This window comes from Lepidochelys olivacea (genome assembly GCF_965140295.1).
Source record: "Lepidochelys olivacea isolate rLepOli2 genome assembly, chromosome: 8".
Lineage (NCBI taxonomy): Eukaryota > Metazoa > Chordata > Testudines > Cheloniidae > Lepidochelys > Lepidochelys olivacea.
The window spans coordinates 98,055,314-98,070,958 of record NC_140418.1 but is presented as its reverse complement, the minus strand read 5'-3'; the positions used below and the strand labels follow the sequence as shown (position 1 = coordinate 98,070,958).

The window sequence follows — 15,645 nt, the reverse complement described above, 5'->3', positions numbered from 1 at the left end:
CTTCACGTTTGGTTGTAATACGCTTAGGCATTAGGGTCCAAATTTTCAATCACTGAAAGTTAAATTTCTCTTGAAAAATATGCACGCACCCATGCAAACTATGTAAAACATGCAGTTGTGAATGCAAGTTAGGTATCTGTTTTGCAAATGTTTATATTCTCAGGTGCATACTGGGTGCTTGTGTGAGAAAAGGACCCATTACATCTTTTGCAAACTAAACATGGGTTTGTTTATTTCATTAGTACCATACTTAATAGGGCTTCTGTTTTTCAGTGTTTATTTTTAGCAATTTTTGAGTTTTATGTAGATGTCCACAATCAGGGGATTTCAGGGCTCTCTCTTTTATTAAACTGTAATGAGTTAAAGTATAGTAAATATATTATTCATTATATTAGTATATACTGTAATGAGTAATCTCTTTGTAATGTTCCCTAGTGTGCTTTAATGTAGAGCTGTTTCATACACCACTATATTAAAGTGCACTAGGGACCCATTAGTGAGCACCAGCAGGGTCTACGTGGACCAATTAATGTGCAACATATTAGCGCGCTTTAGAAATCACACCCTTGTAGTCCATATCACAGCCCTGTGTAGACAAGCCCTTAGATGCAAGTAACTATTTCCAGAGTTTTTCTGGTGTTTATTGGATAAATACCAATATCATTCTTTTTGTATTGGGGGTATTATACCAATGTGAAATTCAGAAGCCCTAATAATAGACTACTACTAAAAAGTAATTATAATTATAGGAAAAGGCAGCTATTATTTTCATTATGGTAGAACCCGAAGGCTCCAATCTTGATTGTGCTAAGTACAGTTCAAGCATATTTAAGATACGGTCCCTCTCCCAAAGAGTTTACAGTCCAAGGCCACAGTCCAAGGCCCTTATCCTGGAGATATTATATCCATGCTTAGTTTTGTTCATATGAGTAATGTAATTATTGTATGCTGTTTGAGGTAGGGCTCTGTGTTTGTACAGTGCCTAGTACAATGGGCTCCCGCTCCAGGACTGGGGCTCCTAGGCCCTACCACAATGCAAATTATAAATAATACCAGTAAACTGAGGTTTGTCCACAACTGGTGACTTCCTCAAGGCCACACATTGAACCAGGGATAGAGCTAGATATGCAATTGGGCTCCAGCCCCCTGCTTTTAACAATACAATACTATCCCTCCAAATAATAATAGAACCCAACATTACAGATTTGAGAATTGAGTACAGTAGATTTTAATAAAACTGGGGTTATGACAATTCCCGTAAGTGCCCAAAGAACCTTCTCTTTCCTGCAAACCTAAATAAATATTTACAGTAACCCCTTCTACAAGGGTCTCTGGGAAACAGCATTAATTGAAGTCAATTTTAACAAGATTTATCAGATCAGTAGAAATCCTAATGAGACAATGGTGATGTAGTTAAATCACCACACATAAGACCTGATTCTTCAAAGATTTGCACACATGCTTAATTTTAATCATGTAAGTAGTTCCACTGAATTCAGTAGGACTACGCACATGCTTCAAGTTAAGCACACACATTACTCTGCAGAATTGGAGCCTTCGTGTAACTGCCTCTTGTATATTTTACCCATAATGCCTTGTAGCATTTACTCTGAAACTTTCTATAATACGTTCCTTGTCTTAAGTAGAGATATAGGAAACAATGCTAAATAGATGAGAAATTGGGATGCATATCCTACATTCTGGTGTTCATTCTAAGATATTTATTCCAATCTCTACTTCTTCCAGAAGAAACTGGTCCCTTTTTTCTAGCAATCAGGTGATGTTACTTCTATACATGGGCAAGAAGACCAGTAAGTAACAGTGATGGTTCTCGGGGTACCCAGGACGGTGAATCACCTTGTTACCCTCTGCCTCCAGCATGAGGGAGACTTGCTTGTGGTTAGCTGGGTGGCAGCTCTCTGACACCACCAGCCAGTTAGCCAGTCAACCACTCTCCTCTGGGCCATGCTTGCCCTCATTTTGCCTTGCAGGTTAACAATAGGTGCATCCCAGTCCCAGAGCCCCTTTGCAGCGTCTCTCTGTAGCGTCCAGCCCCTTATCCACTGAACACTCTCAGAAATACCATGTCTGCTGTCCCCAAGGGAACAGTGTACACACCAGCTTGTACGATTCAGCTCAGGATCAGAACCTTGCTTAATATCACAGCACTTAGATATACTTACAGCAAAAGCAAAGATAAGATTATTATAAAAGATTCAAGAGATAGCGAGTAAGGATAATGGACACAAAAGGTTAGATATAAAACAAAATCATAATTCATTTTCTAGGGACTAAACTTAACAGGCTTACCAGCTGTCTAAAGAAGTTTACCTCATCCCCCCAAAGGCCTCTGCAACCAAGGCTGGTTGTGATCCCATTTTCATGAATCTAAACGCATCGCACGTTTACTTCCTGGGTGCAGGATTGGGGGGGGGGAGGGGCATTTTTGCCTTCTACTTCTATCCCCAAAGTTCATTGTCTGACCTCAGAGACAATATAACCGTTTCCCCTCCTCCCACCTTGTTTGTTTTCCTGTGTGTTCTTCCTTGTTGACTTGACATATCTCTGTTGACTTTGTACGTAAATGGGTATCCATTGTGTTAGCTTCCAATGCTTAATTTACAACTCTAAACAGATGAATAAACATTTCTTGTCTGAGAGAAAGCCTTTTTGTCAACCCTGCCTTGATACAGACTTTAAAACGTATTTTCAGTATATAGTATAAACACATAATTCCTTATATAGTAGCTGTACATACAATTCACTACAATATTAATGACCAGTGTGACCCTGGCTTTCATTTAAGTCTTCACATTAGCTTCTTTGGTGAACATTAAGGTACATACGAGAACCAGGACACTCCTGTATCCCCCTTGCTAGCTGGCATTAAGGAGTTCTTGAGTCACAGTAACTGCTCGATTTTTTTGCTCCACTCTAAAGAACAATTTATAATCTCTGATAAATTGCAAAAAAAAAAAAAAAAAAAATCCTGGTGTAAAAGCAACTTTAAATTCTGAAAATGGCACTGTAGTACTCAGCAGAGTAGTATGTAATATTTCACTAAACCATTATCATCTTTGCAGCACTGACATTATTACTGCTGGAAGATTTTTTTTTTTTAATATACAAGTAAAAAGGAACACATTATAAAGAGAAAAGAAGAGAAACTTTACCACGTACCTAACTGATCAGCCAGATGTTTACCCTTTTCCAGAGGAATGATTCTTTCATCCTCCATGTCACACTTGTTTCCAACCACAATGACTTGAGCATTATCCCAGGAATAGGTCTTGATCTGAGTGGCCCTACAGCAGGACAGAGAAAATCGATACTGTATTGTCACTAGTGCCAAAGAATGTTATATGTTAATTTATAATGAAAATAAATACTTATAAACATTAAACCCAATTCCAATTGTAGATCAGCTGTAGATTAAAAGTTAAATTACCAAACATATATAAGGCAGCAATGCAACATTTTAAAGTATATGAATTATGGTAGATTCTATTTTATTATCCCAATACTTTGTATACAAAGTTAATGTACCAATAAAGTTTCACATTTTTAAATGTTTTGAGTGGTGGCTCTTGTTGTTTCAGCTGTCTATTCCATAAAGGAGCATAATTACTTCATACATTTATTGTGAATGAAGGGCATCTGGTACACCCAACAGCTTCAGCAAAGTTTCACCCAACCCCAGCATAACAACATTAACAACATTTTTCACCCATTTGCCAAAAGAGAGCCAGAATTCTACCCAAGTTTTTATTTCTATTTAGTTTGCTTACATTGCTCTCCCTTTAACAACATGGGGCTTGATTCCTTCAGCTTCTGATTCACAAAGAACCTCCAATGCTGATTCACTCTTGATAATTTTAGTTAATTGTAAACAGTCTGCTCTCCTCTCCCACAGAAATGTCAATTACATTGTCCATGAGTATCTGTGAAGCAGGGGTTCATTTTATTGTGCAAATTGCCTTAAATAAATAAACAGCACATTTGATTTGTCGATGAGGAAATTAGTCTAAACAAAGGCCCTTCTTTGAGTAGAGGCAGATTTTTCAAAATGCAAAAATTATACAGCATGATGTATTTTCAGGCTGACATTTCCTAGCCTGCAACGTGAAATTAACACCCTGATTTACGTTTGCTCTTTACTAATATGATCTTTTACTCTCTTATTATATTGCAGGTTGTTTTAACTCTTTTCTTGGTGTAGTCTGCGTTTGTACAGCTAATTCCTACCTGCAACATATTTTTCATCAGATGATTAATCGTTAAAAGGACGCCCAGGCTGACAGTCTAGCAGAAGGGGATACTGCTATCGATGCAGTGCCTTGGGAGAGACTTCCTGGAATTTCCTGAGTGCCCTGTTCTTGCATCTGGCTGATAGTATGAAGATAGGCAATATTTTCAACCCTTATAATATTCTGTTACAGGATCCACAACCTTTTCAGGAGCATTCTTAGAAAATTGCTGTATCTAAGATAGAGGACATACAATGTAATCTCCAGCAGCTAAAGACCGTGTGACTGTGTTGTTTTGTGGCAATGCGGCTGGGCATTTAATAAAGCCGAGCTTGCTCTACAGGGTTGCAAATCCCCGTGCCCTAAAAGGCAAGAACAAAAATCTCCTGCCCGTGTTCTGGCAATCAAATAAAAAGGCTTGGGTGACGGCAGCATCATTTCTGGATTGGTTCCACAAGTGTTTCGTTCCGGAGGTCAAGCAGTACCTCGAAGAGAAAGGACTTGACTTTAAAGTGTTGCTGATAGTAGACAATGCTCCTGGCCACCTTGAGGCACTCCGGTTTGTGTATAACGACGTTGAAGTTGTCTTTCCCCACTCACAAATACCACCTCCATCCTCCAACCTCTCAAACCAGTCGTGAGTCGCTGTTTCAAGGCCACGTCCATGAGGCTTACGTTCTCACGGATACGTAGCACTATGGATGCTGATCCCAATCTTAATGTGATGGAGTGTTGGAAGTCCTTCAACATTGCTGATTGCATCACTTATATTAAACAGGCAATGGATGCAATCAAGCCTTAAACAGTCAATGCATGTTGGCAAAACCTATGGAAAGAATGTGTGAATGATTTTAAGGGTTTCCCGACCATTGACAAAGAAGTGAAACGCATTGTTCAGGTGACCAGGCAAGTGGGTGGTGATAGCTTCGTCGACATCCTTGAGGAAGAAATTGAAGAATTAACTGAGAGCCATAGAGAAACACTGACTAACGAAGAGTTAGAGGAACTGATAAAATCGTCTACAGAAGACAAAGATGATGATGAACAGGAAGAGCCAGCAAGTTGGAATCTTCATAAATTTGCTGAAGTGTTCCAAGCAGCGAAACACTTGAATGATTTAATTTCTGAATACGATCCCTCTATGGAACGAAGCCTCAAAATCACACGTAGTATTATGGACGATTTGAGACCGTATCAAGAAATGTTTGAGCAGCTCAAGAGACAACAGCGACAGTTGCCGATCACCATGTTTTTCAAGGAAAAACAACCAGCAGCAGATGAGCCTACGCAATCAACTTCTCGAACTGAACCAGAGCCAACCACTTGGTCTATGACTCGCTCTCCGTCACCTCCGTCTCCTGGATTGACATCAAGCCCTGACGACCCCCGGTAATTTCCCCTGCTGTAATTAAAAATACAGTACTGTAAAATTATATTTTGCATATGTACTCTTTATTAGATACTGTACATTACTGAATACATTGTACATTTATACATGTTACTGTACAGAGTTGTACAGTATACAGAACCATGTACAGTCTACTGTACTTTATGGGCAATTTAAGGGATTTTCAAGGGTAATTTTGACTACATGCAATTTTCACTTTACGCACTGACTTTAGAACTTAACCCCCGCGTAAGATGCGACTCGACTGTGTAATGTTGCTCTGAGCTTTTAAACAGCTGCCATATTCCATCCCAGTGGTAACTGCACTTCAGTATTGGATTAACGGATCCCTATTTATATCCATTACATTGGTTTACTTAGGAGTATAAAGTGCTTTGCATGTCTATAATTATTCTAATTCAAGAACCTCAGAGTGTATTATTAATAAAACAAATACTGTAGCAATAATGATTTCATCATTTGCACTCAGCGCATAGTCCTGATAATGCAGTGGACCTGTTGAGTTTTATTCCAGTATTTATTTGCTAGTAAGGAAATGGAAGTTGGGAGGAGATATGTTATGGAGTTGCCTATATTTTTGCACCCCCATGCATTTCTTGTTTTTCCTTCCAAGTAACAGTATCAAGAAAAAAATCAAACTGACTGGCATTTTAATTTGTGTGCAGACAAATGAAGATGTTTGAGCTAGCAAAAAGATATCTGTGAGACATAACCACAATGAACCTAATCCTCTTTTTTTCAGTGTACATCTTTGTCTAGTTTTTCTCTTTTGCAGGCACTGACTTGTAAATGTCACAAAAGGGAAACCTGACCCATACAGTGATAAGCAGGGGCAGATATGTTTGTGAAGCAAGCAGCCCTATTCCAACCCCACCTATTGTTTGACTGGTTGAGTAGATCAACTGCTGCCAATCCCTTGCTGTGATCTCAAAGCAGTGAGGAAAAGGAAAATCATTTATTTTAACTCCTTATAAGCAGGAGTGCTAATCACAGAATCTTGATTTGATTTCACTTTGGGTAATTGCATTCTGCTGACCAAAAACAATGCCTTGCTGTGTCAGTTTTTCACTTCTTGACCTAAATTGTTGTGTAGAGTTGCTGAGTGATGTTAGTCGATTGCTTTTTTTCACCCCAGAAATGGCTGCATTTGAATGGTGGGGTGAAGTGAGTCCAGTGTCTTTTATTCCCTATATGAGTTTTGTTTGTAAGGTGCTTTTGGGAGGAAAGGCAGTATATAAACGTAGGACTTTATTATTATTTGTAGTAGTACAAGTTTGCCCCGGGGGCATTCAACGCATCAGTTACAGGAAACATAGTTAACAATAAGGGGAGGAAGGGAGTTTAAAGCCTTGTGCCCACCTGCTGACTAACTATGTTTTGCAAAACCTCTTAGGGCTTGTCTGCACTCTAAACACTGCAGCAGGACGGATGCGGTTCTGGTGCTGCACCACTGTAGCATTTCAAGTGTAGACGCTACCTAAGCCGATGAGAGGTGTTCTCCTGGCGGCAAAGGTAATCCACCTCCCTGACAGGCAGCGGCTAGGTCGACGGAAGAATCCTTCAGTTGACTTAGCACTGTCTACACGGGGACTTTGGTTGGCTTAACTATGTTGCTCAGGGAGGTGGATTTTTCACACTCCAGAGCAAGATAGTTAAGCCGACCTAATTGTCTAGCGTAGACCAAGCCTTTGGCTGTGTCTATACTAGAAGTTTTTTCCTAAAATGTCCTACTGGCGCAGGTCCACCCTAGGTAGCAATGCTGGGAGTACTAGGCTAGACGGAGCTGCATGTGGTTGTGTGGTCTAACCCTGCACAGAGCAGGCCTACAAAACAGGGTGGCTGAAACACTGGCATGTCCCTGGCACTGTGTCTACACTAGGCCTCCCATCTTTACTATCACTATTGGAGCTGAAGTGATGGTAGCCAGAGTTGGGAAACTTGAAGGAAAAAATCCTAGCATAGACAAGGCCTTACAGTAAAGTTATTTTTTCCTATGGAATAATTTTCTTCCGAGTTGTTAATATAACATATATTTTAACTAGCTGATTACAGTTTAACAGGGTTTCATTATATCGTGAGTTCACTCAAGTAGGTTCCAGTGGCTCATGGTCAATGGGAATACTAGGTAGAGAGAGAAATAACATGGTTAATTCTGGGGACTGACTAGTGTCGTGGTGATTAGATTTATTTGAGTTGTAAATAGGTGTCATGGCAGCAAGGCTGTTATCTCTGGAGAGTCAAGGTAGGTCCCGATGAACTCCAGTCTCTGGACAGTTGTGAATGTTGATTTCTGTTTGTTTATTTATAGGCCTAAGACATGTGAAGAGAACTATTGCCTTTTAAGTAGCTTCTTGTGCCTCTTCTCGCATCAATGCTTTGAATAAGCAATCATCCAAATAGGGGAATATTATCTTGTCTGCGGGGGTGGGCAGACACCACCATGAGAACTTTCGAGGACACCCAGGGCACAATGGACAGTCCAATAGAGAGTACTTTGTACTGGAAGTGGTCTGCTCCTAGAACAAACCTCAGGAACTTCCTGTGTGAGGGATGTATTGTTTCATGAAAAGATGCATCCTGGAAGTCAAAGGTCGAGAACCAGTCCCCTCTTCCCAGTGCTGGAATTATGGTTGCTAGTGTGACCATCCTGAATCACTGGGTCTTCACAAATTTGTCAAGTCTTCTCAAGTTCAGAATGGGCCTCCATCCTCCACTTTTTGGGGGGTTAGAAAATAATGTGAATAGAAACCCTGCCCTCTGTGTTGCGTTGGTACTGTTTCTACTGCCCCAGGGGTATCAGATGGTTTACTTCCTGTCACAGTAGATGTTTGTGAGAAAGGGTCCAGAAAAGGGACAGAGAGGGAGAGTGTGTCGGGGGAATGGAGGTAAACTGGGTGGACTCGTCAGTCTCGATGATCTCTAATACCCATTTATCTGATGTGAAGGTCTGCCAAGCTGGGTGGAATAGGGTTAGATGGTCTCTGAAAAAATAGGTGGTAGTGGATGTTTCCAGCACTTGAAGATGTGAGAGGTATCTCAGGCTCTCGACCAAGCCCCCAAAATTGTTGTTTGGAAGGAGGTTGCAGGGATGTCAACATGTGGAACATGCCATGTCTTCTGAGTCCAGTGAGGCTTCCAAAGCTGTTCGAGCGAGGGGGTGGCCTGCTAAGATGGTTGTTCTGAAATAAGACTTTTTGTCTTCAGGAAGGAAATACGTAAATTCAGACATGGGTGGCATGGCTCTGCCCCTCCCACACCGAAGCCCAGAGCTGCCCCAATGCAGCTGCAGACCTTCCCCTCCCCAACCCCAGTGCCCCCACCTCTGGAGTGCCGGGTGGTGCAAGCATCGGCCCCACATGTTCCAAGTCCCATCCGCAGGCCACCCTATCCCCAAGCGGGGGGAAGAGTGGGAAGCCAGAGGCGGCCTGGCGGCAGAGCATGGGCAGGGCCACGCTGGGCTGTTTGGGGAGGCTTGCCTCCCCCAGCCTATGATACCCGCCACCCATTAATTCAGATAATTTTGAATAGTTTGTGTAATTATATTTGGACATCAACGCCTTGTCGTTGGTGATCCTAATTTGTAGGGTTGCTGACAAGTAGGCCTTACGTCCAAAAAGATCTAATCTCTTCTAGTCATACAGGGTGGTTCTGGCATGAGGTTGTCATTCACAGCCACCACTATAAGGGAGTTTGGTATGGGATGCGAAAACAGAAATTTAATTCCTTTAGAAAGAACGTAATATTTTTTATCCATCCTTCTATGGATGGGTGGGATTGTTGCCAAGGTCTGCCAGATAGTTTTGGCTGGGGCCATGAGAGGTTGTTAATTGGTAGGGCAGTCTTGGAGGAGGTTGAAATATATAGGAGTAGATTTCCCTTCATCCTCATCGTCCTTGTGACTAGACAAGGGAGGAGCTGTTCTGGGCGGTGTGGCGAGTTGGCTCGGTACTGAGCATGCGGGACTGAGGTCAGTATCGAGGAAAAGAGATTCTGGCACTGAGGTGCCCAGAAGATCCTTGTGGCGGAGGAATTGCTGCAGTACCAAGAGCATCAGTACCAATCAGTAGGATCGCGTGCTATGTGCTGTAAAGGCAGAAGGTGGTGCTATAGCTTGTAACAGTGCTGAGCTGCTCGGCACCGTATGCTTTATTGGCTCTGTGGCAGAGGTTTTAGGTTTCCCTTTGAGGCCTTTTTCTGAGCAAACCCACGCAGGGTCTTTTGCTCGCACAGTACCCACGGTACCGGATGGTCCTGTTACCTCAGTGGTGGAAGGTCCTGATGCGGTTTGTACTGATGGGGTCTGCAGAGTCAGAAAACGCCGCTTTTTGGAGGATTCTTGAGGAAATGAGGTTGGAGCCTGCTTCTTTGCACCTTCTTGGTAGAATGCTCTTTTACCTAAGAGGGGGGAGGGGAACCTCTCTTGGAGGCTGCCCTGGGAAACCAGCGTCCAGGGAGGATCCGTGATCTGGGCTCGGACACCAGGCACAGAAACCTCTCCATCATGAGGAGCTTTAACTGCAGGTCCCTTGCCTTCCTGCAGTGGGCTTTCAAGTTGTGTCAGTGTGAGCACTTCTGTGGAATGTGTGTCTTGCCAAGGCAGCAGGCACCCTGCGAATGCCCATCAGCGACCGGGATAGACAATCTGCACATAAGGAAGTGCTTAAAACCCGGAGAGCCAGACATGCCCCTCAGAGAAGGGTTTTCTCCCATGAGGGAGGGTAACTATGCTACTCTAAGGGATATCTAACAATTGAAATTTAATTTCCTCATGTAAGAGAGGGCTTTTTCTTTGTTTGTTTTTTAAATAAACAGGGAAGGGTAAGTAACTATTTAACTAATTATTAACTAAGCAATTGGAACCCTAAATTAGATTAAATAAAGCTAAACTACAGAGGCACTGCTATGTGCTCCATCTCAAGTCAAGGGTGGTAGAGAAGGAAGTGGGGGGGGGGGTTGGTTGCACGGCGCTATGTAACCCCTTGAGGCGGTGCAAGACAGCGCATGTGCGCCCAACCAGGCACCTATACTACAAGTCTCTGATTACAAGTGCAGGGGCACAGACTCACTTCAAGTGGAGCACCCACAGGGACACTCCTGGAAGAAGAACTCCATAGATTCTTGAAAAGAAAAGGAGGACTTGTGGCAACTTAGAGACTAACCAATTTATTTGAGCATAAGCTTTCGTGAGCTACAGCTCACTTCATCGGATGCATTCAGTGGAAAATACAGTGAGGAGATTTATATACACACAGAACATGAAAAAATGGATGTTTATCATGCACACTGTAAGGAGAGTGATCACTTAAGATGAGCTATTACCAGCAGGAAAGTGGGTGGGGGGGAGGAGAAAACCTTTTGTAGTGATAATCAAGGTGGGTCATTTCCAGCAGTTAACAAGAACGTCTGAGGAACGGGGGGGGGGGGGGCGGGAGGATAAAAAAGGGGAAATAGTTTTACTTTGTGTAATGACTCAACCACTCCCAGTTTCTATTCAAGCCTAAGTTAACTGTATCCAATTTGCAAATTAATTCCAATTCAGCAGTCTCTCATTGGAGTCTGTTTTCGAAGTTTTTTTGTTGAAGAACAGCCACTTTTAGGTCAGAAATCGAGTTTTTTTTGTTGAAGAATAGCCACTTTTAGGTCAGAAATCTGGTAATAGCTCATCTTAAGTGATCACTCTCCTTACAGTGTGCATGATAAACACCCATTTTTTCATGTTCTGTGTGTATATAAATCTCCTCACTGTATTTTCCACTGAATGCATCCGATGAAGTGAGGTGTAGCTCACGAAAGCTTATGCTCAAATAAATTGGTTAGTCTCTAAGGTGCCACAAGTCCTCCTTTTCTTTTTCCGATTACAGACTAACACGGCTGCTACTCTGAAACCTGTCATAGGTTCTTGACTCATCAGTCTGCACCAGTATCATTTCCATCATCTCCTGCATGAGTTTCTGCCCTATCATTCTTATCCAGGTCCTCATCTCAGGCAGCTGCTGGGAAAGCAGGAAACCTACACTATCCAGATCTACTGGAAAGAAGAAGCAGGTCAGAATGTGACGAGGATGTTGATGGTAGGGTGACCAGACAGCAAGTGTGAAAAATCGGGACGGGGGTGGGGGGTAATGGGAGCCTATATAAGAAAAAGACCCAAAAATCGGGACTGTCCCTATAAAATTGGGACATCTGATCACCCTAGTTGATGGGCACTGCCACCTGTGACACCTCCCAGCCTCCCCTGGGACCTCACTCTCAAAGGCTGAATAGAAAAGGAAGCGATGCAGGACTGTAAGATACTGACTTTGTGTTTATCAGTGAACACAAGGTCCCTCTCTAGTATCTGGCCTATACAGAGAATAAAAATGAGAGGAACTTTCCTTTAGCTCAGGTGTTAGAGGCCTATGTTTTTACAGCTGAAGGGAAAGGTTTCTAATTCCAGCTCCCTGTCTAAATATGAGTGATTTGCCTGTCTTCAGAAGCTTTGTCACTGGACTCTGAACTCTCTCAAAAAGGAAGGAATGGAGCTACTGAAGACCATCTACCCCGCTAGATCATTTGGACACATAAACAGCACCTCACATTCCATGGCAGGAAAAAAACTATTGAGAAATCTAATAACATCAGCATAGAAACCTGACCTTTGTCCCTTGCCAGAAGGATTTAATCCACCAAAGGTTCTAATGATATCGCCCTACCATACTGTGACACAGAGGCCCATTGGTACCAATGGGCAAAACATTCATTGTTCTTTACAAGCAACTCCTGTCTCAGACCTGACAAACTCACTGCATCTAATACACCGCTTTCATGGTATTGACCCTTGAAGGGTAGCATGTGAGGTCTCTATTGAAAGCTTGTAATTTATCAATATTCATAATCACTGTAAGATGTGTTGATGAGTAGTATTTAAGGAATAAAATAACTATATTGAAAAATATACCTTATCTGGTATTGGAGTAAGAGTTAATCACCAGGAAATCATCTGTCTCAGTTATGACCCACGCAAGCAGGAGGGAATTCACCCCATCCATGGTTAGCCAGTGATGTAATGCAAAGCTCAATTGTCTACCCTTGCCCCCTCTCCAAACAGTCAATGGAAAACCATCAAAGATAACCGCAAACGATCAAAACCAACTGGAGATAAAAAGGGAAGGTTATAACAGACTGGGGAACATGTTTGTGAATAAACACAAAAGATTGGTTCAGTATATCACAGGGCAGAGATAGCCACTGTGCACCCATTTACTGAGGAGACAGCTTGAACAAGGGTGTTTCATGAAAGATTGGATCTTGGTTCCTGTGAAGCCAGTCAGCTCTGCAATAGACTGCACTTTGGGGACCCAGGGTGTGTGTGGGGGGTGGGAGGAAGGTACTTTATTGGAAAGGAAAGACAATAAGTGTACGGCCAAGTTCATGTTTTTATGCTTTTGTTTTATATTGTAACCATTTGTTCCCATCATTCCCTCTTGTTTTTAGTGGAGCCTCTATTTTTTTCTTAAATAAACCCTCTCTTCTTTTATTATAAGTGCTCACAAGTGCTGTGCTTTATACAGGTGTGGTGATTTGGGTAAAACTGGAAAACTGGGGTACACTGCTCCTTTGGGAGCAGAGGATCTGGGATTTTTGTGTGTAGCCAGTGTCAGGGGCTGGATATCACAGGGGAATGCGTCAAGGGACTCGGGCATACCTCTTGTTAATCTGTGATGTAAAGAAAGGGCTGGCATAGCCCAGAAGAGAGTGCTTAGTGGCTGGCAGGCTGGTGATATTAGAGGGTGTCATAAATATAAAGGGAAGGGTAAACCCCTTTAAAATCCCTCCTGGCCAGAGGAAAAATCCTCTTACCTGTAAAGGGTTAAGAAGCTAAAGGTAACCTCGCTGGCACCTGACCAAAATGACCAATGAGGAGACAAGATACTTTCAAACGCTGGGAGGAGGGAGAGAAACAAAGGGTCTGTGTGTCTGTCTACATGCTGCTTTTGCTGGGGAGAGACCAGGAATGGAGTCTTAGAACTTTAGTAAGTAATCTAGCTAGGTATGTGTTAGATTATGATTTCTTTAAATGGCTGAGAAAAGAATTGTGCTGAATAGAATGACTATTTCTGTCTGTGTGTCTTTTTTGTAACTTAAGGTCTTGCCTAGAGGGATTCTCTATGTTTTGAATCTAATTACCCTGTAAGGTATCTACCATGCTGATTTTACAGGGGTGATTCCTTTACTTCTATTTACTTCTATTTCTATTAAAAGTCTTCTTGTAAGAAAACTGAATGCTTTTTCATTTTTCTCAGATCCAAGGGTTTGGGTCTGTGGTCACCTACGCAAATTGGTGAGGATTTTTACCAAACCTTTCCCAGGAAGTGGGGTGCAAGGGTTGGGAGGATTTTGGGGGGTAAGATGCGTCCAAACTACGTTTCCCAGTAAACCCGGTTAGAGCTTGGTGGTGGCAGTGGATATTCCAAGGACAAAGGATAAAATTAATTTGTACCTTGGGGAAGTTTTAACCTAAGCTGGTAAAAGTAAGCTTAGGAGGTTTTCATGCAGGTCCCCACATCTGTACCCTAGAGTTCAGAGTGGGGGAGGAACCTTGACAGAGGGCTACCACAGGCAAGATAGCCTCATGCTGGAGACGGGGTAAGGAGGTGACTCACAGTCTTGGGTACCCCAAGAACCATTACACAGACCCAGATGTAAGTCCTGGAATATAAAAGCTGACCTCTTCCCTCTCGTGTCACCCTCAGCCCCACCTGCTTTGCAGTAAATGGGTTAGACTATTTCTGCTAAAGATACTCGGGGTTCAAGTTTGCTCTAAATTACATCTCTGCAACCCTCAGGGCAAAATGTAGCCCAAGAAACTGAAATTCTGTGCAGTAATATAAGCTTGAGGCTTTGCAGTCGTTTTATTTGTTTTCACTTATGGGTTAATAGGCCACTTAGCTCAAATTGTACCTGCCTATAAAAATGACTGATATTTCCATCTGACAGCTATTTCCATCCAGAAGAGTTACAGCAACAAGACATTAATCTTCTAAGCTTAATCATGCGTCAGATTAATCAGCAAAGTGACTCCCATTATCTTGATTACATTAGGTTTCAGGAAAGACGGCAAAGAAAAAAAATAGAACAAAAAACATTTTGAAAGGTAAAGAAGCACTCAGGATAAATCTGACCCAAATTTAGATTTGGCAAACATAATATTTCTATTGACATTAGGTTCCATAAAATATTTTCATGGATTGAAAAAAAATTCCCCTGGATTTTCTGTAAACAAACAAACAAACACTCTCCCTACAAGATTTGTAAGCAAAGCACTGCAGCAGTATTCTGGGGCATAAGGACCTGGCAGTGAAATTGACAGGGTACTTTATCATTGACTTCAGTAAGAGCAGGATTGCACCCTGGAAAGGATGATAGTAAATAAGAATGAAAATGACTATTCTGCTTTGTCGTAGCTGGCAGAAATATAAAAAAGTAAAAAAAAGCTTATCTGATTAAAAATAAATGAGATTTTTAAAATTATTGAATCTTTAGTAATGTTAAGTATGATACATAATTTTTTTTAAATATATGGTGAAAATTTCAGACTTGGGTATCTAAAGCTAGACATTTAAATGAAAGTGGACTGATTTTCAGAGATGTAGAGCTCCGGTAGCTCACGTGTAAGTCAATGGCCCTGACGTGGCACCTTGCAAATTCATGCCCAGCTATGCAAAATGTGTGTAAGGTGGTTCCATGGCTCTGAGGGAATGGGGAATTCAGATCTGGTTTTGCTGCACACTCACTTTGCACAGGTTTAAACAGCTACACAAGATGCAAGCTAGTGGAAAGTGAGGCCCTATAGGAGCCACTGGTGCTCAGCGCCTCCAGAAATGGGGCCACTTTGACTTAGGTGCCTAAATATGGGTTTAGGTGCCAAACTTTAGCACCCAAGTTTTTTTAAAAACCTACTGTACAATTTTTAACTAATCCCTTTAACTAAAAACAGCTCTCTCTCTTAAG

General features: G+C 42.0%; 1 protein-coding gene across 4 annotated transcripts in view; it reads right to left on the bottom strand.

Moving 5' to 3' along the window:
* Window positions 1–15,645, bottom strand: part of RAB3B (RAB3B, member RAS oncogene family) — a 128,335-nt gene that overhangs the window by 7,620 nt on the left and 105,070 nt on the right. For all 4 annotated transcript variants that reach the window (XM_084637621.1, XM_084637622.1, XM_084637624.1 and 1 more), the window contains one exon: window positions 3,181–3,305. In XM_084637621.1, coding sequence (XP_084493747.1) covers window positions 3,181–3,305 — 125 coding nt within the window. The remainder of the gene's footprint in view (window positions 1–3,180; window positions 3,306–15,645) is intronic.